The 26,107-nt window shown below is 36.4% G+C and overlaps 1 protein-coding gene across 2 annotated transcripts in view; it reads left to right on the forward strand.

Moving 5' to 3' along the window:
• Positions 1–431: 431 nt before the first annotated feature.
• LOC121419960 overlaps positions 432–26,107 on the forward strand; it is a 35,234-nt gene continuing 9,558 nt past the window's right edge. Inside the window, exons 1-3 of one of the 2 annotated variants that reach the window (XM_041614463.1) lie at positions 432–823; positions 23,877–24,254; positions 24,808–25,155. In XM_041614463.1, the coding sequence (XP_041470397.1) occupies positions 757–823; positions 23,877–24,254; positions 24,808–25,155 (793 nt within the window). In that variant the 5' untranslated portion in view covers positions 432–756. The remainder of the gene's footprint in view (positions 824–23,876; positions 24,255–24,807; positions 25,156–26,107) is intronic. The other variant, XM_041614464.1, reaches the window with a different exon arrangement.

Genomic DNA, 26,107 nt, shown 5'->3' on the forward strand with positions numbered 1-26,107 from the left:
CCTATTAAATTACTGAACAGACGATCCTGGGTAAAGAAGGCAAATATTAAGTAAATAAACCTATAACGCATTCATATTACCATTCGGCCACCATTGCTCGAAACTGTTTGTTCTTTGCAATCTTTATGCTTTCAAATTGATCGGTGAGAAGAGACGCAGATGTGTCTCTCAATCAAATTTATGCCCCACCGCCGACGGGGCTCCGCAGGCGAAGATGAGTCAAAAAAGGCTGGGGATTCCCCTAGAAACAGCAGATCACATGACCTGAATGACGTCACTAAAGTAATTATGCTTTGGCACGTGTCTTGCGCTCTCCGGACCGAAATCCGGGCAAACTGCGCATAACAATTACATCGACGGTCGGAGCTAGCTCGCTATCGAGGTCTTCCCCAGCCTCTCGGCGCGTGAGCTCATCCTCATACACACACTTCGTCGCTCGTTCGCTCACCACAGACTTTCAATTCGTGTGTATCAGCAGAAGACGAAACACATCGGGAGTCCTTAGCATTGCGTGTGTTGCAACGCAGACGGTATTTTCTATGTTTTCCTTTTTCGCGATGTGCATGCACAGCTGATTCGTCAACACAAAGGCAAGCCAACACATGACATGCGACGACAAAGAACATGCCAGGATTTCACTAAACCTGATCTCTTCGGCAGAATCGGACCTCTAAATGGTGCAATAGCAAAGGACTATCATCCTTGGATTATTCATTTTTATGCTGGCATATTTTGAATATCCATAACGCAGATACTATGGCGGAAATCTCTTTAAAATGTAGCTTCATTTCGTGGCGGATGTTTGTTATGATCTACGTCGGAGGTAAGTTATGATGATGATGCTGTTATCCTTTGTTATTGCTGTATCCTGTTTTTGTTTAACCTAATTATGAGCTATCACCGTTCATTAATTCACCGTAGGAAAGTGTATGTCTGCTTATATGTACAACAGCATTTAGTTGATTATCAAGTTTCAATCATTAATGCCTAAATCAAAGATCCCGAGTAGGCCTATAAACAGAGCAGTGTCGCCGTAACAAAGCACAAAGAACCCGTTCGCACATGAGTTTCCATCTATCTTTTGTCCGTTATCAGCAATATTTTTGCTATCTTTTCATCGTATGATAATTCATGTTCGTGCTTTTGTATTCACTTGTGCATCATTATGGTTGACACGTGCATAAGTTGAATGCCTCGGCCTTGTAAGCAGGTCACGTGTGTTAATGACTTTGCCATAAATGTATACAGGGTGCATCCATTTTACATTTGACTGATGTCGTCCCCGGATGTCGCCCATCGGGAATTCGTGCTCAGATACCCCCATGATATCGTACACTGTAAAAACTGTGGTGTTAAAACTGACACCAATTGGTGTTAATAGAGGACCACAACCTGAGGTGTTAAAATAACACCCTAGAGATTGAACATAACACCAAAGAGTGTAAATGTAATAACCAAAGGTGTTGTAATAACACCTAACACCTATAGGTGTAAAACTAACGCCACCAATTTAACACCGGTGTAACATAACTGGTGTGGTCCTCTATGTACACCGGTTAACACCACAGTTTTTGCTATGTACAAGCCTATTACTCGAGGTTAATTATGTTTTAAGAAAACGTCGATCACCCAAGAACCGATGTATTTATTTCGTTGTGCTCTCAAGCAGATGCTTGATGGAGCTTTTCTCTTGTTTACACGACTTGGTATTTTATTGTCTATTTGTAAGGAATCACAGAACGATGTCATGACATAAAAGGTAACTGTAATTAACCCCCCCCCCCCCCCTCCCCAAAAATAATTTTAAAAATAAAGAAAATGGGGACTATTTTTACGCCTATTGCATAGAGCTTCACTGATGCTGATATCGTAGCCGTTGGTTTCGCAAATCATATTTCCTCAAAATCATATTATGCTGTTAACACTATGAAGATAAATCCGTACAGTGTAAATGTAGCAGGGGCTATATATTAGAGGGTTGTGTAGCTGTTTTAGAAATTGTATTATTGCATCCCAGGAAAAATTAAGACATGGTAAAAAAATATGTCATTACCAATGTACTTCATTGGAGCTTTATCACATAATCATGTGATTAAAGGGATGTTCCAGGCTGGCAATATGATTTGAACTGATAAAGAAAAATCAGACAAACGAATCACTGAAAATTTGATGAAAAATCGGACACTAAAATAACAAAGTCATGGCATTTAAAGATTTGAATTATTCCAGTGAAACGGTTCTAGGCGTGTCTTCATGAATATTCAATAGAAAGCTGATGATCTTTTGTATTTCATTATATAATTAGGTTTGAATTTTTACCTTTAAGATCTAAATAAAAGGAATGACAACTGATTTAGTGCATTAGATATTCAATGTTGTAATTAAAATTATTACAAGGGATACATATCATTCATACAATGAAAAAATGAAACTATGATGATTTCATGTAACTAATAACATAAGAAAAGGGAAAGTGGGAATGGTGAAATCATCAGCCGATCTAATGAATATTTATGACGTGTATATTACTGTTTTCACGGTATATTGCTACACTTTTAAGTTCAATTACTTTGCTATTTGTTAGCAGAATTTGATGAAATCGACAGCATATTGCTCTGTGAATTTTACTCTATTTATTTAGATATAAATATTTTCAGCCCAGATCCATCCCTTTAAAGCATGTTATTATTCCTGCTCTGACGTCCTTAACAAGTACTGGTTTCGACTTATGAAGTAATAATAATGATTTTCCCTGCTACTGCTAGTCTTGTCTCCAGAAGTATCCATATTTTATTCGAATGAATGCAACCGCAAGCTCAATGCGATTGGAGTGCAGCGAAATTGTGAATGCAATACCTTAAAAAAAAATAAATAAAATAAAATAAAAACCTTATAATTATCCTACACAACAACCAGGGCCCGTCTTTCAAAGAGTTGCGATTGATCCGATCAATGCAACTATGGACGGCCAGCAACGTCAACATCTATGCATGTTTGTTCTAAATATTTTCTAGCTATGATGTATGTTAATTCATTCATTGTTTTCTTAGAAATTCACTGCGCTATACAGAGGACGTTGTGCTATAGTTTATTGTAGAAAAAAAACAATATGACACTGATGGATTTCCATAGAGTTACGATTGATCGCATTTATCGTAACTCTTTGTATGACGGGGCCCCACGGTTCCGTAACACAAAGGTTACCGATTAATCGTATAGGCTTGATTTTTAAAGTTGACTCCAGATCTAATCACGGAAAAGAATCCAGAACTTTTTGTCCAACAAAAATCGACTGCCAATTTCTTTTTTTTTTAATGTTTATCCTTGAACATCGAATTATAATATTTTGGTGCCAACATTTCAGGGCTTTCTAACCACAATGTTAGCTACCGTGAGATTGAAATCTAATTGGCATGAAGGTACGTGAACTTTACAATAACTTTGTGCTAACAGACATTGCAATGAACCATTTGTCATATTATAAACATTATAGAACAGAAAATTAGTGAATTAGTGTCAGCTCCACTCCCAGATATTAATGCTATTACGTAAACAAGTTGGCATGAAAGAGACGGGACTTCCATATTTTCCACATTGTAACCATTTAATATAGTAGAACTGTATCCTGTTATTAGTATGACTTAGCTTCAAAAGGGAAAATTAACATATTTGTACATAAAGGATACCCCCCTCTCTCTCTCTCTCTCTCTCTCTCCCTCGCTCTCTCTTAGGTCCACATGCACGTTGGTTGGGGTTAAAAATGTATTTCTATTATGACCTTTTAAAGCCTGTTTTCCGGTTACAAATAAGAATTGATCTTATTTGGAAGATGATTGATTTTTAGTCCAAAGACTTCGGTTACGGTTTCCCAATCATCATTATTTATGGTTTCCTCTCCGAATCTTGCCTCAATTTCAACATATTGCGAAAGTCGAGCTATAATACCGTCCATATTACACTGCAGTGACTCAGAAACTCGTGTCATTTTTTTTCTCGTATTTCGCAAATGTAAATGCCCGTTTCGAAATTCAGTAAGCAAATATACCTACTGCACCAAATGGGAGGACACTTTCACACCCGAACAAAGACACGAACAGCTGTGAGTCTATTGTTTGCTCGGTTGGATAAACTTGTTGATTTTGTGCGCCCACGATGGGTTCACCCAGGACAGCCATTTAAAGAGGACTACTGGACCGAAAATGGGGTAGTCTATAGATGACAGCCGCCTCCCCATTCTCTCTTTATACCTCTCATGCTCCGCCACCCCCTTCCTCACGTGGGAAAGACTGTTTTTCACGAGTCTGCAGGCACAGACCCTGATTGAAATATTGACCAACATGTGGGTCTCCACGCAAAGACTAGCACACGACGCCTTCAAGCACACAAGGCATTATAGGCTGCACATTCAGACCCTTTATTCGAGTGAAGGTTTTGTACAGCAGACTATTATTTCGCAGCGTACTAAGCAAGGATTCGTGCAGTGTTACGTAAGATGTAATAGTATATGTATTCACAGTGAGGGGGCCAGTTGAATTACAATCGTCAAACAAAGCGTTATGTCAGAATGGATTGATATATTGGCGATATTTTGAAGTGTAGTTCAGGTATTGTCCAATAATAACAAGTATGAACCACATAAGCCTTTACACTCCAAAGAAAATATTGGGCCTGTTGACTGAGGAGCTTTAATAGTCAGTGTATTGGTCGTATTCTGCATTATCATCGTTATTATCATTTTCTGCAAAATTGCAGAAACTTTTGATTATTTCCATGCGAAAAAATAACCCTTAATACGCGTGACCCTTTTTTGTGCCTGCATGAACAAACTAACACGTTTTTGTACTTTACCGTTCCTTGTTTTGTTCCATCGTGTTGTCTCCAAGTTTGTTATTTCTGGATGAATAGCGATTACGGTGTAACGGACCGGCTATTGTCCTCCACCATTTATTTGCATACAATTACCTCCATCTTTATGCACTCTTTGCGGCCCCTGCATGTAAGTCATCTATTCACCTGGGGGATGTGTAACGAATAGATTGTGTGATTGTTTGCTGTTGTTATTGTTTGGGGATAATTTTGTTTGTCGACATAATAATTGAAGCCTTGGTCATCCTTGGAACAAGACTAGACACGCCCGAGATCAACAACTGTAATTATTCGCGCGAAAACATGGAGAAAATAAAATGGGGTAGATTAAATACCGTATTCTGTACCATAATAGCCTTGTTGTGAACAAGCAATTTGCAATCACATGATTTGGCTGCTTTTTGGCAGTACCCCTGCTAATGATAATTAACTGAGTAAAAATATGACGTCACATACATTTATGTCGGTGCCAGGTGAAAAAAAGGCAGAGGTAAACAATAGCAGAGGTAAAATGTCACAGGCATAAATAGCATGCAGAGGTAATTACTGCAGAGGTAATAATGGCAGAGGTAAAAATGGCAGGGGTAAAAATGGCAGAGGGTATAAAATGGCAGAGGGAAAAATGGCACAGAGGTAAAAATGGCAGAGGTAATAATGCCAGATGTAAAAATAGCAGAGGTAAATATGACATCGACGAGGAAAAGAGCCTTCTCCGTCATTCAGTTATAATTGACCTTGAACGGATTCTTCTGGACGAAATAGGCTTATGAGCTGATTATTATTATCATTTTAGGTCTATTGCTATATATCAATTGATGTGATTAAACGCGAACCTCTGCCACTCTTACCTCTTAACATTTTACAGCGAATCTTTATGTCACCCCCCCCCCCCCACGCGCATGGGATATGATTTAATGTGATCTTTTTGGTTTTATTTCCGCATTGGTAAACTATAACTTTCATATAATCATTTGTCAATACATGAAATTGATAATAAAGGATCAAAGGTCAACAATAACAGGAAAAGAAAGAATCCACATAATTCATAAAATAATCATATGATAATGATGGTTATTATAAGAATAATAGATAATAATAGTAATAATAATAATTATAATAATGATAATATCAATCATAGTTTTATATAAACACACGTTGTTTAAGTATGTCACTCTAGCAACAAGTTGTTCAGACTTTTTTGTACTTTGTAAACAACTTTAAAAAGTATAAACAGTTGTTGTTGTTGTTGTTATAGAGTGACGGGCTTAAACAATGGTCTTAACCGTTAAAGGTCAAGTCCACCTCAGAAAAATGTTGATTTAAATCAATAGAGAAAAATCAGACAAGCACAATGCTGAAAATTTCATCAAAATCGGATGTAAAATAAGAAAGTTATGACATTTCAAAGTTTCGCTTATTTTCAACAAAATAGTTATATGAACGAGCCAGTTACATCCAAATGAGAGAGTCGATGACGTCACTCATTCACTATTTCTTTTGTTTTTTATTGTTTGAATTATACAATATTTCAATTTTTACGAATTTGATGATTAGGACCTCATTGCCTGAAGCACAAAATGTTAAAATAATGGAATTCCACGTGTTCAGGGAGGAATGAAACTTCATTTCACATGACAATGACGAGAAAATGAAAATATTTCATATAATAGAATACAAAAGAAATAGTGAGTGATGTCATCAACTCTCTCATTTGGATGTAACTGGCTCATTCATATAACTATTTTGTTGATAATAAGCGAAACTTTAAAATGCCATAACTTTCTTATTTTACATCCGATTTTGATGAAATTTTCAGTGTTATGCTTGTTGAATTTTTCTCTTTTTATTCAAATCAAGTTTTTGTTGGGGTGGACTTGTCCTTTAAACAGCGTTTTTACAATGTAGCTCATATTGCAATTAAGTCTCTTAGCGCTCTGTAAAGGAGGAATGATGAAGAAATAAACAAAAAGGAAAACGATCTTTATACATATAGCATGATATAGTTTTATAAAAATTTATCAAATACTATGTAGACACTACACAGTAAAAACGATGTTTACTATATAAACCTACAGTATTTTGTTTAACCGTTTAAACTATCATGTTTAATTTATTGACAATTAGATATTGAAAATTAAACTTCGTTGCCTAAGATAAACAATTACTGTAAGGTTCATATAGTAAACAGCGTTGTATAATTTTTCTTAACTGTGATATTTGCACATTAGTTATTTTGTAAGAAACTTATACATAGATTATCAAAATACACTTTGACAAGGAAATTTGGATTTGGGTAATAATGCAGAACCCAGAACAGACTAGCCTGCATGGCATGCAGTCATATGGATTTTAAAGGGTTACTGAAAATATCTATAAAGACTAGAGTAAAATTCACCAAGCGAAATGCTGAAAATATCATCAAAATCTGAATACGGAGTTATTGAGTTTTATATGTAGCAATATTTTGTGAAAACAGTTATATGCACGTCGTCATATGGATGGACTGATGATGTCAAATCCCCACATTCCAGTTTATTATGTTATTACATGAAATCATAATTGTTTCATTTTTTATACTGGTGTGAATGATATAGTCTCCCAAAAATAAGTTGCAGCAATGAATATATGTAGCATTAAATCAGTTGTCAATCCAATTAACATGTTTAGTTATCGAGAAAAAATGAATATATACAATTTCTCTATAATTAACATAACAGAACAAGTGGGGATATATACATTACGATAGAATAAGTTGCATCAATGAATATCTAATGCATTAAATCAGTTGTCAATCCAACATTGAGGGGAAAAAGTCCATGAATAAACATAATTTCCTATAATACATCACAGCAGAACAAGTGGGGATGTGACATCATCAGTTTACTAATTGAATATTCATGAAAACCTGCACCGAATTGTTTAACCGAAATAATGCATTTTGTTTTAATGCCATAACGTTGTTATTTCTGGTCAGATTTTGATCAAATTGTCAGTGTTTTATTTTGTCTGATTTTCCCCTCATCTGTTCAAATCAAATTTTCAGCCCGGAGTACCCCTTTGAAGGGGAAGTTCAAGGTGACAAAAAGTTTATTGTAAAAAATAGCAGAAAATATGAAAAAAATCAAAGATTAAGAAAGTAATTAGAATTTTAGATTTTGGATTTGTGACGTCATATGCGAGCAGCATTCCTATATCTAGCGAATGTACAAAAAATCAATGATATGTCATTTTCTCAGAAAAATGGTTTTACTATACCTTTTGTATATCCATAGATAAATCATTTTCACACCCGATCGTGAAAAGAAAACAAAAATGTGTCATTAAAAAAGTCTAATTCATGCGTTTTATATTTCATATTGGGCACCTGCTCGTTTATGACGTCACAAATAAAAAAAATAGAATTCTAATAACTTTTTGTTTGCGGATTTTCCTCAAACATTCACCAATATATTTATTTGTTGTTGTTGTTTTTGCGACGATCTGTTCTTCAGGGTGAACTTCCCCTTTAAGTCGAATCAAAACCATTATTTTGTCGAAAATGAAAACAGAAGGAAGGACCCTGGAAATACATAATTAAAGCAACGCAATGTGTGCTGTGTACTTATAAATGCCAAAAGTAAAGATGGAATGTGGATGTTGGACATTTAGGCTAAGATTCTGTGGTGTTACCTAATTACTGATATTGAAGGGAAAGTTTACCATGAAAATATTATTTCAATAAAAGTGTAGAAAATAGAATACATACTGTTGAAGTTTTTATTGAAATCTGCTAAGGAACCACTGAGATAATTATAAACAAAATTGTTCTTTTTTAACATTTAGTTACGCCACTGGTGAGTAGCAAGCTGTATGTCGTGTGATATAAATTTTTCGAAAATCCCATTTTTGAAATGTGAAAGTGATTTCTCTTTTGCGGCACACACACTCCTAAAAACGAAAAGCTAATTTATCTCTTAAAGAGCGTGTATTGTGACTGACTTCGGAGTGCGTATTTGTACTAGACAAATCAGTACTCCGAAGTGCAGTCACTATATACACGCTCTTTACATGTTTAAGAGCTAAATTAGCTCTTCGGTTTTTAGAGTGCATACATACTCATACAGATAAGAATATAAAAGATCGTATTCCATTTAAAATATGAATTTCGAATTATGTTACATGATATATTTTAAGCTGCTTGCATATTATGACATCACAATAATAAACTTCAAAAATCTCAAACCCCTCTTCTCTTATATTCTTTAAGAATTCAATTAAACCTTCAGTTCACCAATATTTTATCTTATTTTGATGTTATATTAGGACCAATTTGTCGTCGGGGCGCACTTCCGTTGTGATGAATTTGCTCATTAGCTGATTATAGTGCCATTTTTATTGGCATTGCATAATCTTGTTTTAAAAAGAGTACAGAGTAATTTACCACGATTCTGGAGATTACCTCCCATTGATTTTCAAAGTGCTGTTATATTCGATAACCACGTGCCTTTATTAAAGGATGTATGCGGGAACGTAATGTCTGAAGATTGACAGATAAGTATACATCCTGATTGATAATATGGATAGGCTAGAAAACTTGGTCACATGCACGGTTCTGAAGGTTATTTCAGGTATCATGACGAGGAAGTCATTTCAAATTAATATTGCCATGGATAAATGTTTGACCGAATTCATGATTCACCGAAATGATATGGGCCTACATATAGCGAGCAAAGGCTACACTGTAAAAACTGTGGTGTTAAAAGTGACACCAATTGGTGTTAATGGGGGACCACACTTAGGTGTTAAAATAACACCCTAGAGATTGAACATAACACCAAAGAGTGTAAATGCAACAACCATAGGTGTTGTAATAATACCTATAGGTGTAAAAATAACACCACCAATTTAACACCGGTGTAAAATAGCTGGTGTGGTCCTCTATGTACACCGCTTAACACCACAGTTTTTGTTGTGTATGAAAGGATGACTCCCAAAGACGGGATCGTCACTGCATATTGACAAGCCCCCCCCCCCCTCCCCCTCCTCCATTCACTCTAATTACAGGGATTTATTTGAAGTAAATCGAGGCCTATATAGACGGCAGTTAGGGACCACTCGAATTCTTTATTTAGTTTGTATCCTTCAAAAAATCGCTTGAACTTCGTCTCGAGGATTTGAATACAAAGCCTTTGAGATTCAAACTGAATCCTGAATTCGATTGGTCCCTAACTAGTCCAATGTTTATTTCAAATCCTGCAAACAGTGTTAATCGCATGCGTATACATTACTCTTCTTAAAGGTATTGTTTATCTTTGTGAGCAGCCGATTTAAAAAAATCTCAAACATAGATGAAACATGTGTACAAGTGCATGTATTAGAACTAATAAACCCTGAAAACAACCATTATTGAGAATGAAAAGCTAAAACTACAAGGCAAACCCCGATTTTGTATAAAGGCGTCTTGTAGACGCCTAAATAGTACACATAAGTGAATGAGATGAAATTAAGATGGTGTTTCCGGTCACTTTATATTTCAATTTTTGAAGCACTAAATAATTATTTTCGAACGCATTTTTTCTGGGCTTCAGTTTTGTAACATACCACAGACAAGGGTGACAAGTGTGACCTTCTAGCTCAGATTTTTTTTAAATCAAACCAATGTTAACCAATCACTTTAAATGTATAAACACAGATGATAACTTAAATGGATGCTCCGGGCTGAAGATGTTTGTATTTCTGTTTCTGTTTGTGGTAACTCCCGTAGCAACTCGGCAGGACAGCATTTTTTTGCTGGTAAACGCCAAGCTGGCATATAACCAATTACCTATGAAACGTTTTTTTCGTCTAGGTTAATCAGTCATAGTGGCTGACGTTATAGACGACAGATATCACTCTCGAGCCTTTTTATCAAAGTGGAGACGATGCCAGAGTTAATTGGGATTCGAACTCACAACCTTCCGATTATGAGTCCAATGCTCTAACCACTGGACCACACGACCCCAACAATAAATAGAGTAAAATTCACAAAGCAAAATAATGAAGATTTGATCAAAATTGGATAACAAATAGCGAATTATTGAATTCGAATATTTGCATTATTCTGATGAAAAAAATTTTAGGCATGCCTATATGAATATTCATTAGGTGGGCTGATGATGTCATATCCCCCACTTCTTCTTAATTACGAGGTTACGATTAATATTTCGTTTGAAGGGAGTGGTTCTGTAATGTACTGTTGTCTGTACATTAATTTTGCTGTGCTGGAATAATTAGGTTTTGTGTCGCATATGAAAAAAACGATACTTCAAGTTTGATTAGTAAATCATGAACTCACATATACCAGCATGTCTTTATAGAATTTCGCTATTACCATGTTTATGATTTGATTATACTAAATCGATTTTATACATAGACACGTTGGGCCTGCATCGTGTCGTATACTATATTGCTTTTCCCCAGAAACCATTAGTTTCTATCACTGTATCATACGTCCAAACCAACTCTAATTTTGCATGTAATATGATAATTGTGAAAACAAGATGTTTTGACGATATTCTATTCACTCGGTCTTCACAATGAATTTCCGGTATTCTCCAAAGCAAGTGATAGAAAATGAAAGTAAGGAAATGGAGTCTTGTCTACTACCATCTCATGACACATCCGCACATAACAAAAACGCGAATATTTTCCGAATGTATAAAGTCTTATCACGTAAATTCTCTTGACATGCTTGAAATTGATAAGTACAATATCACTTTACATAATCGCTCAATATCCTTTGTGCTAAACTACGTGGAATAATGATTGCAAAATTGAATGATGGATTGCACATGAAGTGCTTGTCACCTGGTATTAGTGTGTATAGGTGCCACTTTAGATTCTGTCATCAGTAATTGATGAAATGTAATTACATGGCGTTTTGATGATCACAATATGAAGCTTTCGATGGTCAAGAGAAGGTCCGGCTTTTGCATAAGAAAGGTCAAGTTATTTTAATGAAGTTCATAACCTTTGAATTGCCCATTGTATGGTTATAGCATTATTTGGGTAAAATTATGTATGGTTCAAGTAGGTTTGTTGTTACGGAAGAAATTTGGTCAATCCAGCCAAGTTCTAAATGAATTGGGGTCACTTCGGATGGCAATACGAAATGTTGCTATTTGATATAGGAATACAGTTGCTGCATGATGGTGATGTTGTAGTGTTGGTGATGTTGATGGTGAGGAATTTGAGATCGAGATGATGATGCCAGCATGGTAATGATGAATTTGTGGTGATGATGATGATGATGATGATGATGACGACGATGATGATGTTGTTGTTGGACATGAAGTTGATGATACCATGGTAGTGATGAATGTATGGTGATTATGATTAAATTCTTCTGATGATGATGATGACGATGAAAATGAAAAAAAAAATAAAATCCATAATTTATTGTTCGAAATAGACATGAAATGAAATACTCCGAAAATTTGCTTTGCCCAATTGATCGTGGGCCCGGCAGCCACTGTGCAGCGCCAGATCGACGAGGCTCTATCCCTTTAATCGTTGAACGCCAAACAGGGTAGCAGCAACTCCCATGATGATGATGATGATGATGATGATGGTCGTGACCTTTTCTATAATACCTCTATAAAAAAGAAATCGTTTCCACGTCAATTTTAAACGATCAGAAACAATTAAAACTCGGCTTTCCTTCTAGACTCATGAAATGGAGGCTTGAAACAAGGCTAGTCAAAACACAGTCAGCCTGGATGCTGTCGTGGATGGCCAAAACAGCAGACGATTGAAAATTCCACTCACGGAGGACAGAACACGGTTGCATTGTTCTGCCAGCAAACTCTGCATATCATTTTCGTCTCGCGCCCCTCGGACAGAAAGCAATTATATTTACGACATACAAGATCTGTAATTCATCACTATATACATGTATATCGAACTTGACCAGAATACATAATCCATTTACAATATATGCTAGGGAAGTATAGGCCTACCCCAATTGAAATAAAGACAAATTTTACAAATAGTTGTACATCTTCAATTAGTAGCATCATTACGTTGTAATAATGGCCGATATACTTCTCAGTTAATGGGGTATAACTTTTTCATTCTATTCCCATATAAGTAGCTATTTTGTACCTTGACTATAGCCAGGCTATGTATGCTCACCTGAATATGAATACATAAATAATATTGAAAACAGAATTGGTTCGAGGATACGTTACCGAATAAGTGCTCGGGTTTATAATAATAATAACTATATGCAATTTCCGAGGCGCCATATCTCGTAAGAGATGCTCGAGGCGCACAAGTGAAGGGGGGAAGCAAATTACAAGTAACAGAAAATCATTGATAATAATGAGTTATAGACCTGAATTTCATACCTAAATTTTGTTTTACAGTCATTTTCAAATTCATTTCCATCAGCTTTCAGTAGAAGTTCAAAGACAAAGGAGACAGCAGGAAAACAATAATACTAGTAGTAATTCTGCAAAGTCGCTTGTCATATATGGCCTAAAAGTTGTACTATAAAGCGATGTGTGAATTTTTATTGCCCATTATTTCCTTTGCATTGTTTGATGTTATACTCTTGCAACTGTCAATGATGGATATTATCTATTGAAAATGGATACAGGCCTATCACTTAACTTTTTTTATTCAGCGGTATTATAATTATGTTCATGTGCAGTTATCACGATTATACATGTACATAAATCTGAATCTGAATATTGGTTTAGAAATTAGAAGAATAGAAAATGGCATCTTGACAATAATTGTTTTGGTCGTAAAGAACTAACACTGAAAGCTAATAAAGCATACATCAAGGACATTTGGTTGAAATCCAAACTATTTAGGTGGGTAGTTTGTTATATTGCATGTTTTGTCGTGGTTCCGTGTATTAGCAATGCAGTGTGCAGTTTATTAGCATAGTAACAATGACCGCACTTATGTCATGTCTGACCAATGAAGGTGCCGCTCTAATGAGTGCTGTGTGCATGATAGAGAGAAACTGAGACAGCGCACAGCTGATGCTAATATTAAAGGGATAATCGCACTTTCAAGATAAAAATGACTAGTTGTCGGGGTTGGTTATGTTTTCTTTCCTTTTTATTCATACAGATTCGTGTTCAGTATGGGAGAGAAAATATGTGTGGTGTGACTGACAAACATCCACACGTTGAATGATCTACTTCATGTTTTGGAACAGGGAGCATAATTTTTTCCCAGCAATTTGCTGGGAAAATATTATAGAAAGCACGTTTCATGCTACCATAATTAGGAAAACATTACATTAAATTTACACAGTATTTGGCGTTATTTAGCCAAATAAACTTTTATGCATTTCTCTATGTGTAAGTCTTTTTATAAAATTAATGTCTACGTTAAAATGAAAAGTCATTGACTATTAAAAGTTAAGGTCATTTGAGAATGGAAAATGATAGCACACGTTTATGACAAACGTAAAACGTTTCTTCTTCTTTTTCTTCTTTTACTACTTCTTTTTGTTCTACTTCTTTTTTTTAACTTGGTCCATATTTGGCCCTCGCATGGCAACCGCATGGAGCTGCCTGACTCCATGGTTTTCTGTCATTGTAAATGCTAATAAATTGTACATTGTAGGCCTATAGTCAATACATATACCCACAAAAACCGTGCTATTAGGTCCATAACAAGCTATACACATTTTCAGCTCGAAATTAAATACCCTTATCATATATAAATATTCTGTTTTACTAGAGAAGTTTGCCTTCCTGTTCCTGTAGGATGAACATAAATTATACTTCTTGAAAACAAAATATCTTGCATGATCCATCTGGATCCCACACAATTATTTGCCGACGTACTATTTTAGCCATTTTTTCATAGCCATAATTTATAACTGCCAAGCCTTTTTTTCTTTTGGCCAAATTGTAGAGTTTTATCCCATATCCTGAACAATGCTTCAATGAAATAGCACAAGAAACCAACTTGGTTGAAAGGTCGACTCCTGCTTTGCCAATTTATCAGGGCCAACCCCCTGAAGATATAGCCTGTGAAAAAAAGAGGAAGACAATAGAAAATATGAAACGAGGTAATTTGATCTATCTCTAAAGTAATTGATAATTAGTTTACATTCTGGGTTGGAAAGATCACGGTGAGAACTATGTCAACGTTGAACGTGTATTAAATGGGAACAGAGAGAGCAGACATGGATTATGAAAATTCATCATTTCTGGTGTTAAAAGGGTTCCCCCAAAGAAGGCGGATATGTAGAAATAATTACATTAAGAAGGCTGTTCAGCAAAAAGTATACATGCAGGTAATGCACATCTGAGGCGGATCCAGGATTTAACGGGGGTATTTTTCGGTTAGGAAAATTTCACAAGTAAAAAGGGGGACGTGACGGTGGTTTGTGTCACGAGTAATTTGACGAAAATAGATAAAACAAAACATGAAAGATTTTCACTTGCATGTGCCCGACAATTTCCATTACAAATATTGATCATTGGCTTGAAGAGAGGGGAGGGGGGGGGCAGGTCGGATGTACCTTATACCCACCCCCTTTCGACGCATCATTCGTGGATCGTATAGACGCACAAAGTAACAGTTAGGGGTTACGAAGGATCGGTGGCGAGAGCCCGGTTCTTTTTTTTCTGTTTTTTTTAGGGGGATGATTCAGCCTGGGATGTTGTGTTTTATTCATTGAATTTGGGATGAAAATCCAATAAATATGATACAGGGCAATTCGATACTATATGTACGTCAGTCCCCTTGTGTGGGACCTTTGTGAAATTTTCTGTCACTGATTTCTTGTTCTTTTGACCATCTGTAATGTTCTCAAAGGATCATTACTTGGTCAGTGAATGAAGTGAAGTTGGACTTCATCAAAATGGGCCCGGGGTCGGACGTTCAAAAAGGCTGATCAGCTGCCATAATTGTAGCGAATTATCTTTGACAACTTTGTTTTGTATTGAGTATATTGTCATTTCCTTCGAGTAATTTTCGATTGTTTTAATCTCTTTCTAATTCGAGACACGACCTTCATATTCTCGTATATTCTACATGTAATTGTTCCTATTTTAACCGTTATATAGATTGGCAATTAAAATGGTAAATTGCGATGCACTCTATGAATTTGCTACAGTATTGTATTGGTTTAATGTTGTTCCATGGGCCTTCCATTATCTTACATTATGAATTTGGCTCTATGACATTTTTATTTATGGTAAAACTAATACGTGCCAACTTTTGTTGACACGGAATGTTAGTTTAAGATTCTCTTTTAAGATTCTCGTTTATCATGTCGCTGTCTAATATATTCAAAAAAACATTACAGGCCTATAATGTATATCACTTGGATGTGGCGCACATATATGTATTATTTTCATTATAATTGAAATCGAGTTCAATTTTATGAATGAGACTGGTGACTGTTGTAAGTTAAAGATATCATGAAAGATTTCCCACATGGCCTCTAATTTACGTAGGCCCTATTCCATTTTAATGTTATTATTTCACACAAAATAATACAGAATAACACTAAACGGGGGTCCTAGTTTGAAACAAAAAATGAGCACCAATATGAAAATGAAATTCTAAAGTAAAATTAAAACCTTGTTACCATTGTTATCTCCATTAAAGTGATTGTTAACATTGGTTTGACTTTTAAAAATTCTGAGCTAGAAGGCCACACTTGTCACCTGTGTCTGTGATATGTTCCAAAAATGAAGCCCAGAAAAAATTGCGTTCGAAAATGATTATTTAGTGCTTCAAAAATGGAAATATAAAGTGACCGGAAACACCATCTTAATTTCATCCCATACACTTATGTGTACTATTTCGGTGTCTATAAGACGCCTATTTACAAAGTCGGGGTTCGCCTTGTAGTTTTAGCTTTTCATTCTCAATAATGGTTGTTTTCAGGGTTTATTAGTTCTAATACATGCACTTGTACACATGTTTCATCTTGGTTTGAGAATTTTATTAAATCGGCTGCTCACAAAGTTAAACAATACCTTTAATGACATCTATGTAATCCCATTATTGATTCAAATGTTTACGGCCAAATTTATATAATTTCTTTTCTAAGCAAAATTATTAGTTTAATGCCAGGATATTTACAATAGATAACCTAGGATACCTCTTGTGTAGGCACAAAGGTACAATGTATACAAACATGTAAGAGATAACATATGTGGGAAAACCTACGAGAGAGAGATAAATGATTTTACAAAAAGAATAGTTATAAATATTGATCATAAAAAAAATATTAATAATGATAAGTGAATTGTAATTTGAAGAGTTTAAATGGGAGAGCAAGAGTCGATGTGAACCCTCCGTTGTGTTTTGCAGGTGTTATAGTGCGGCGGCAGCTTCGTTTCAGGGTTGTGGGGCGAAACCTCGATTCTACCTTTAAACATCTCCCGTTCGCTGAAGCGGAGAGCCCCTGGTAACAAGAGTTTTTGAACGTGATAGCCGAGTGATATGCTGCATAACAATGAACGCTGACTTACAAAGCACTTTGTCGCTTTACGCCTGCGCAAAAGACAGCCAGCTGCGGTCGACTGGCTTCGGTGAATAGGGCTTTCCCCTCGATCAGCTGTTTGAGTGAGTCATCCTAGTCTCACTTTCCAGACACACTATAAAAACGTCTTTATCTATTTTAAAAAAAAATGATGAAACCAGCATTGCGTTTTCTTCTACTATGAAACTATATCGTATGTTGAGAGTATTAAGTGCTATTGTGTCATAGCTATTATACTAAGTTTTTCTTACCTACATGCATTATTATCATTATTATTATTGTTATTATTTAATATCATTATTGTTATTATTATTATTATTATCATTATTATTATCATTATTATTATTATTTTTATTATTATTATTGTTATTATCATTATTATCATCATTATTGTTATTATTATTATCACCATCATCATTATTATGAAGCGATTTCGATCATAAATTACTTATACCTTTTGTTTCTTATATCTCGATAACGGTTCCATGCATTGGCGGCGGAAGCAAAAAAATTAAGGGGGTGTCCATCTGAAATTTTGGGATGGACACAGGTAAAAAACTGGACAAGCGCCCCCAAAAAAGGTTATCAACCTAAATATTAGGTGTGGCTAACCAAAATTTTTTGACAAGCAAAAAAAAAGGTCATCAACCTAAATTTTAGGGGGGGCAACATACGTTTCAGGGGGGTACACGTGAATTTAGGGGGGGACGCAGAAAAAAAAATTGACAAGCAAAAAAAAAAAAAAAAAAAAAAAGGTTATCAAAAAAAAATTAGGGGGGGACCGTCCCCCCACCTAAAATTTAGGGGGGGCACGTCCCCCCCCCCCCATCCCCCCGCTTCCGCCGCCTATGGTTCCATGACATTTGCCCCGGCGACAATTGATCCGCTCTTATCGAATGACAAACTCTAACCCTGGGTTTAACACCATACTCTATCCTGAACACAATCCTAAGCCTGAACCCTATTGCAACCCTAACCCTAAGCCTACGTCTTAGACGAAATTAAAGGGGTGGTCCAGGCTGAAAGTATGTATAACTTAATAAATAGAGTAGTATTCACTGAGCAAAATGCCGAAAATTTCATCAAAATCGGATAACAAATAATGAAGTTATTGAAGTTTAAAGTTTAGCAATATTTTGTGAAAAAAGTCGTCATGAACATTCATTAGGTGGGCTTATTCATTATATTCATTATGTCACATCTCCACTTTCCGTTTTCTTATGTTATTACATAAAATCATTTTTGTTTCATTATTTCATACTTGTGTGAATAATATGTCTCCCTTATAATGAAATAAGTTGCAGCAATAAATATCTAATGCACTAAATCAGTTGTCAATCAGTTGTCAATTTTTCTAGTTCTTGGAGGAAAAAGATTGAATAAACCTAATTTCATATAATAAAATACAAAAGAACAAGTGGAGATGTGACATCATCAGCCCACCTAATGAATATTAATGACGACTGTTTTCTCAAAATATTGCTAAACTTAAAATTCAATAACTTTGTTATTTGTTATCCGATTTTGATGAAATTTTCGGCATTTTGCTCAGTGAATTCTACTCTATTTATTAAGCTATACATTCTTTCAGCCTGCACCACCCCTTTAAAGTTCAAGTCCACCTCAGAAAGATGTTGATTTGAATCAATAGATAAAAATCAGACAAGCCAAATGCTGAAATATCATCAAAATCGGATGTAAAATAAGAAAGTTATGACATTTTTAAACTTTCGCTTATTTTTCACAAATCAGTTATAAAATACACAATTTAGTCACATTAATGAGAGTATTGATGATGTCCCCCTCTCACTATTTCTTTTGTTCTTTATTGTTTTAATTAAACAATTTTTCAAGTTTAACAGATTTTACAATAAGGACCAACTTGACTGAACTATTAAACAATAGTAATTCCACATGTGCAAAGAGACGTAAAACTTTGTTTCATAGGACAATGAGGAGAAAATTAGAATATATCATATTTGATATAGTATAATACAAAACAAATAGTGAGTGAGTGATGTCATCAGTTCCCTCATTTGCATACCGAACGGGATGCGCATATATTTACTATTTTGTGAAATCAAGCGAAACTTTAAAAAATAAAGTTAACTTTCTTATTTTACATCCGATTTGTTGGATTTTTTTTTTTATTCAAATCAACATTTTGGGGGGAGGACTTGTCCTTTAAGCCCCGAGCAATTATCGCAGGAACAAAAAATGTCGTGTCACCCTTGAGGTTACTGTATGGTTTCAGAGCTTTATTTGCATTCCATTTGCATAAACATGGCTTCCGATATATGAATGTATAAGCGGTTCTTTCTGTGCGTTTTGTATAACTACTAAAGTCCTGTTTCCGAATCGGCCTAATTTAAACGAAATTATTAGGAAATGATTTCAAAGAGAGGCAATTGATTTTGAGCGATATTCCTGGTTTCACCCGAGTTCCTGTTGATGCTTTCATTAACATTAACAAAAGAAATGGTTTAGAAAATGTTCATTCAGTTGTAAGAACATGTAGGCCTATAATATATCAGCAGAAAAAAAAAACATTATATTAAATATAACCTCCACGGAATCTTAACGAGCTTTGATTTATGTAATATCAGAACAATCAACTGATTGGGAATTTCTCACGAGACAATCGCAAGATAGCTCTCAAACTGGTATTAGACCTGGTTATTCTCCCTGATAAAATGTTATCTTCGTCACTTTTCGACTCCAGAGGAAATTGAATCACGAATCGTCACTTACGATAATCGCCAGTACTATTATTCACGAACATAACCTCTCGAGATAACTACATTGTGACGTAGTGTGACGTAGACACGATGCGTGATTTCGTTCACGATATACCGTGTCTCCCGTGCCTGGATTACAGAAGGCTGACTGGGGGGAAGGATCATGTAATTAGATGATGCGACATAATACCGTGAATGTTATGAAAGGGGGACGTATACAGATTTGTTGTGCTCAGTAGACAACATAGTATTTGCCTGGTGCGGGGGAGGGAATAAAGGAAGCAAAATTTAGACTACACACATGAAGCTGCGTGCTCCCCCCCCCCCCCCCCCGATGATACTGCATCCCAGCACGTCATAAAACTGAAGACGTCCTACATACACTCGAAAATTACATTTTCCAGACTAAATGAGATAATGTTGGCTTATACCAATTTCATTGTTCTGGCGAAAATGTTTGATTCCTCTCCGTATCTAGTGGGCTTGTATTGTTTCCAGTGATTTTAATTGGCTGATGAATTCCCTTTTATTTTTACCAAAACCCGTAGATTAGCAATATGATTTTCATATAATATTTTGTATTCATTATACCCACAATGAATGAACTGGGCTCCGTAACACAAAGATTAGCGATCAATCGCTAAATGAACTGACCAATCAATATCAATGTTACACGCGCATTTGGTTTAAAATACTGACCAGGAAGCAATCAGAAGTGTTCTTCCATATTTGCAGGTGATAGGAAGCGGGGAAGAGATGAAGAGGGAGGGGGAGAAGGGAGATTGATAGGAAGGGGGGTACACATGGGCTGCGCAACCAGGGGACAGGGGGGGCAGTCTTACCCTCTGATGTTCAAGAAGCAAAAACGAGGGGGGCTGAAGGAGAAAAGAAAACAATAAAATGAAGGATAAGAGTGGAGGAAAAGAATATAGAGGTCTGACTTATAACACTTCTTTTATCAGTTTATTTCCAGTTCGTCTAATGCCAATTCTTCCAATTGCCAACTCGTCTACTATGGTCTGCCATAAGTTCGTCCACTAACCACACGGTCAACTTTCATTTAGTCTAATGCCATTCCGTCTAATTAACCAGTTGGTCCAATAGCCATTTAGTCCATAAACCATTTGGTCTAATTAAACTAACGTGTCAATAATGTGCAAAGTGCATGAAAAGAAAATGGGTATTAGACCAACTGGTCATTAGACGAAATGGTAATGGACGAACTTGTGATTAGACGGAGTGATGATAGGACCAAATGGCTGTTAGACGGAATGTTGATGGACGGAATGGCATTAGACTAAATGAAGTTAGACCATGTGGTGAGTTGACGAGTTGGCAGTGGACGAATTGGCAATTTACTATATTATCCAGTTGATAATATATGTTTTAGTCGAACCCCCCCCCCTTCCCATACTAATATACATCTACCAGGGACCTTCCCCGGGGAGACACACAAACACACAGGTAATAAAGGCCTTTTTTTACTTTTCTTATATTTGAAGTAATTGATCTTATTCCAAATGACCAGAGGTCCGTTAACTACGACCATGAACCTGAATTCCAAAGCTATTAGTATCCTAAGCCCCAAAATATATTGTAATTATCCCCCCTCCCCCGGCCCCTTACGAAAACTTGCCTCATGCCTATATATATTAACATATCGACTTCTGTATATTGTCACCCGCGTAGTATAAACTATATTCATAATTTATAACGACCCATTTTCCTCGAGAGAGTATATATACCGGCATGTTTCTCCACTGCAAGTTCTTTGTCTCTGGCTCAGAAATACATCAATCAACTTAGGAGTAGAATGTTCTTTGTTCCGCAACCCTCTTCCTCCTTTTTCCAATCCCGATTCATATTGTATAAGTGGCCAAACAAACGGCATACTGGGGGTTATTTGATATATCTTTACGATTTCAACTTATGCTGATAAAAGGGTAGTCGAGAATCTGTGGACATAAAAAGAAATTTGAGCAAAAAAAAAAAAGGTTAGCTCAATAGATAGGTGACCCCATGACCTTCCTTTGTAGCTCGTCAGACAAAGACGAACAAGCACATTCTTGGGGAGGTCTGGGGCCGATTGCACGAAAGGGTCTTTGCAAGGACCGTCTTTCGTGTCGCCCATCTTTTATGATGCGCCATGTGAAACGCATTTTAAATAAATCATCTCCAAACATATTTCATTCGTCCTTTAAAATTAACAGAATATTTGTTTATAAAATGATATGATATATCATGAAATTGTATAAAATTTGATTTAAAAGCAAGCTAACAAATCTTATTCTTTATCATAAATTTCAGAAACACCCCGCTTATAGCGTATCATAAAAGATGGGCGACACGAAAGACGGTCCTTGGAAAGACCCTTTCGTGCAATCGGCCCCTGAACGATTTGATTTGGAAAGGATTTTTCCCTCCTGATTTTTGTGAATAAAATGAGAAGGAAAGAAAAGTGGAGGGGGATTAGAAGAGCAAAATAGGCGAAACTTATTTTTTTTTAGTGGTCATGGTTGTTGTTACGAAAGGAGGCACTCGGTTTAGGGGTGGATGCGAGGGTGTGTGCGTGTGTGGGGGTGCACAGCAAAAACTGTGGTGTTAACCGGTGTACATAGAGGACCACACCAGTTATTTTACACCGGTGTTCAATTGGTGGTGTTAGTTTTACACCTATAGGTGTTATTACAACGCCTATGGTTGTTATCATTTACACTCTTTGGTGTTATGTTCAATCTCTAGGTTGTTATTTTAACACCTCAGTGTGTGGTCCTCTATAAACACCAATTGGTGTCAGTTTTAACACCACAGTTTTTACAGTGTCTGTATGGGGGTGTCTAATGAGGTAACTGTCCCTAGAACCTATAATACTCAAACCTCCTTTTTTATTGTGTCGGAATATGCGTGTCGGACCAGGGCTGATGATGTCATTTTGTATCTAGCACTTTGCAATAACCATTCATTTTCATCGTGTTATGGTCGATTATGATAGGCCCTCCAATACAAAGCGTGAAACGAGTCTTTCAATGATCTTAGTTTCGCATGCTAACGACTCCAACTTAATTATAACTTGCGAGGATCTGGACTTGACATGTTGATATAATATTCAGAAAATAATATCATGTTTCCATTTCTTTCTTGTCCTCCTTTTTTTCGTGAAAAATGGGGGGAGGGCAAGCGCCCCCAAGGCCCCATCCCATTGATCGACAGAGGGCTTAACATCCTTTAAAAATACTAGGATGCTTCTGAAGAGAATTTGGAATATTCTATTAAGTCTCACATTCCCCAGGATATAAAAAGTGCCCCAAATAGTCATTTATTTTTAGCTTCGAAAATAACCTATACAACTTTTGGCCAAAATACCACCAAATCTGAAGCTGACATCTATTTCACCTATAAGAGCCGCGGCGTACGGTATAGTGGTTCTGAATCCCGCCTTGTATATTATCAGAAGGTCGTGTATTCGAATCCCACTTTAGCCTCGCGTCCTTTGGCAAGGCACCAATCCACACTTTGCCACTCTCTACCCAGGTGCTACATAGGTACCCGTTAGAATGTGAAAATCGCTGTATAGCTGGTCCCGGTATTCGGTGTGCGCCTCAGTGGCGACCAGTTGGAATACTCCCCCAGGGAGTGGAGGGTGTGCACACATTGTGTGTGGGGAAAGACTGATGGAATCCGATGACCGGGGTAATGATGAATCTGTAAACGCTTAGATGCATACCATGTCTTAACCGTATCATAAAAAGCTGATAATTCATTTATTTTCTGGTCTACCCCCACAGCTTCCTTGATGTGCGAGCGAATATCAGCACTAGAAGTCATCACCCAGGGTACAGTATCTCTATGGCTCCATCAGAAAGACCAATCCATCCCGTGCGATGTACGGCTCGAGGAGGGAGAACGGATATACGCATTCTCCTGGAGCCGCATGGAGCAGGAGGAAGGGGAGGCTCCCTCACTAAAAACCATCGTGAAAGTCTTCAAGGATGCGGTATCGGGATCGGGAATCGAGAGCGGGAATTTCAGTCTTTCAGTGAACAGGTCGTTGGTTCTACACAGGCCCCCGACGATAGAGGACGAGGGGCTATCGTACGTCTGTAAAGTGATTTTATTTGGCGCCCCCAAGGGTCATCAAAATGCCAGTACTATTCGTGTTCTTTGTAAGTATATTCGTAACAAGTCATGTACCTTTTCAGATAAATATTGACAATACAGAGAATGAAATAGCCTGTAATTTTATTTTTATAGAGAAAGTATAAAGTTTTTGAGAGAAAACAACGATAGATCAGACGGACTAATAACGTAGTGAATTATAATGATGTATTAATGTAATGATGTAACGAGGCCGCCACCATTTTCAAGCTTAACCGCTCACGATGGCGGTCTCCTGCATTCGTTTAAACTGTTATTTTCTTTTCATTGAATATTGCTTCTTGTTAATATTTATTTTTCATTGCTTTGCTATGACTATTGCTTGAATTGTTTTGTAAAACTTAATTGTATCGCCTAAATGTTATGTTGCATATTTATGCTGAGTGCAGAAATAAAATAAAATGAAATAAATCAATCAAATCAATCAGTTATGTAAGAAGAGGATGATGAACAGATAAAGGTAATTAATAATAATTAATGTCCCAGAGTGCACACTCGAATGAAGATTAATTGATCTCATTCTCACACACGCTCTCTTTATTCTTATTGCCTCCTATACAGCCGCTCCAAAGGAGCCATATCCCTTTATTCCAGAATGTGCAAATGGCCATGAATACGTTGAACGTACAAACAACACATGTGTAATCAAACAAGAGGCTGGGACGAGTCTAAACTTAACGTGCAAGATGTCTGGATTTCGACCGCTGGTGGATCTAAGATGGACGAACAATTCTCATAGTGATATTCCAAGTTACAGAACGTTGACAAATAACTCTGATGGAACACAGAGCATGTCTGTGACATTTGAAGTCATAGCTAGCCTTGAGAGACAGGAGTTTTCATGTAATGTTAGCGGAGAAGCCGTCTCGGGGGACAGATGGAGCGTAGTCGCCGTCCAAGGAGTAGAAGGTATTATCATTACAAAAATGATCGAATGGAGACATTCACCTAAGTATTCACCAAAGTGTACTGTGTTCAAACTGCTTTTAACAATTGCAAGATTAAATCGGTTTGCCTGATTTTATAATATTCTTTTGACAGTTCTTATGCTTTATTCGGTTAAAAAATAAGCGAAATTTAGAGCTTAAGAGCAGACATACCCATGATAATGAATAATTTTTCTACAAATTTTCCAATCAAAATTACAAATTTCTTCATGGGTACGCTGAAGAGTGGATATTGGGTGCTATTTCCTTATCCACTCTTACAGAGTACTCCAGGCGCTAGTATACGATTATACACATTACCAAGGTTATTAGTAAGAATTACAAGCACGCGGTACCATTTGAAGAGTTCTCATGCTCCCGAAGCAGAACCGAGTGTCTGGAATGTTTCAACGTTACCGACTCGAGAAAATATTCTAATGACCTGGCAAAATAATGTGCATGATATCTTTTAGAAGAGTAATGTAGATTCTTGTTAATTGATATTCCATCCTCGTTTAAAACAGAACGAAACAAAATACAAAACATGGCCGGTCATTATACTGTACTTATGACTGCTCATTACCGGTCATTAGTAAATCTATGTTATGGCAGATAAATGACAGGTCACGTATCATGCGCAACCAATCATACCATTAGGATCCGTTTTCATCCTTCTAATAATAGTTTGAAGGATTATAATCCCCACTGTTAAAGTGGAAGTTCACCCTGACAATAAGCTGGTTTTAGTAAAAGCAAAACAAAAACAAAAAAAGTTCGGGAAAAGGGATTTGATGAAAATCCATCAAAGAAATAGAGCGGCATGGATTTTTACAGATTTTAAGCTTTTACGTCTAATACGAGCAGCTACCCGTCTATCATGTTAATGTGAATTCATTTTTTTTATCAGAAATGAGTATGGAATGATGTTTCATGAT

Source organism: Lytechinus variegatus, chromosome 8 (genome assembly GCF_018143015.1).
Source record: "Lytechinus variegatus isolate NC3 chromosome 8, Lvar_3.0, whole genome shotgun sequence".
NCBI lineage: Eukaryota > Metazoa > Echinodermata > Echinoidea > Temnopleuroida > Toxopneustidae > Lytechinus > Lytechinus variegatus.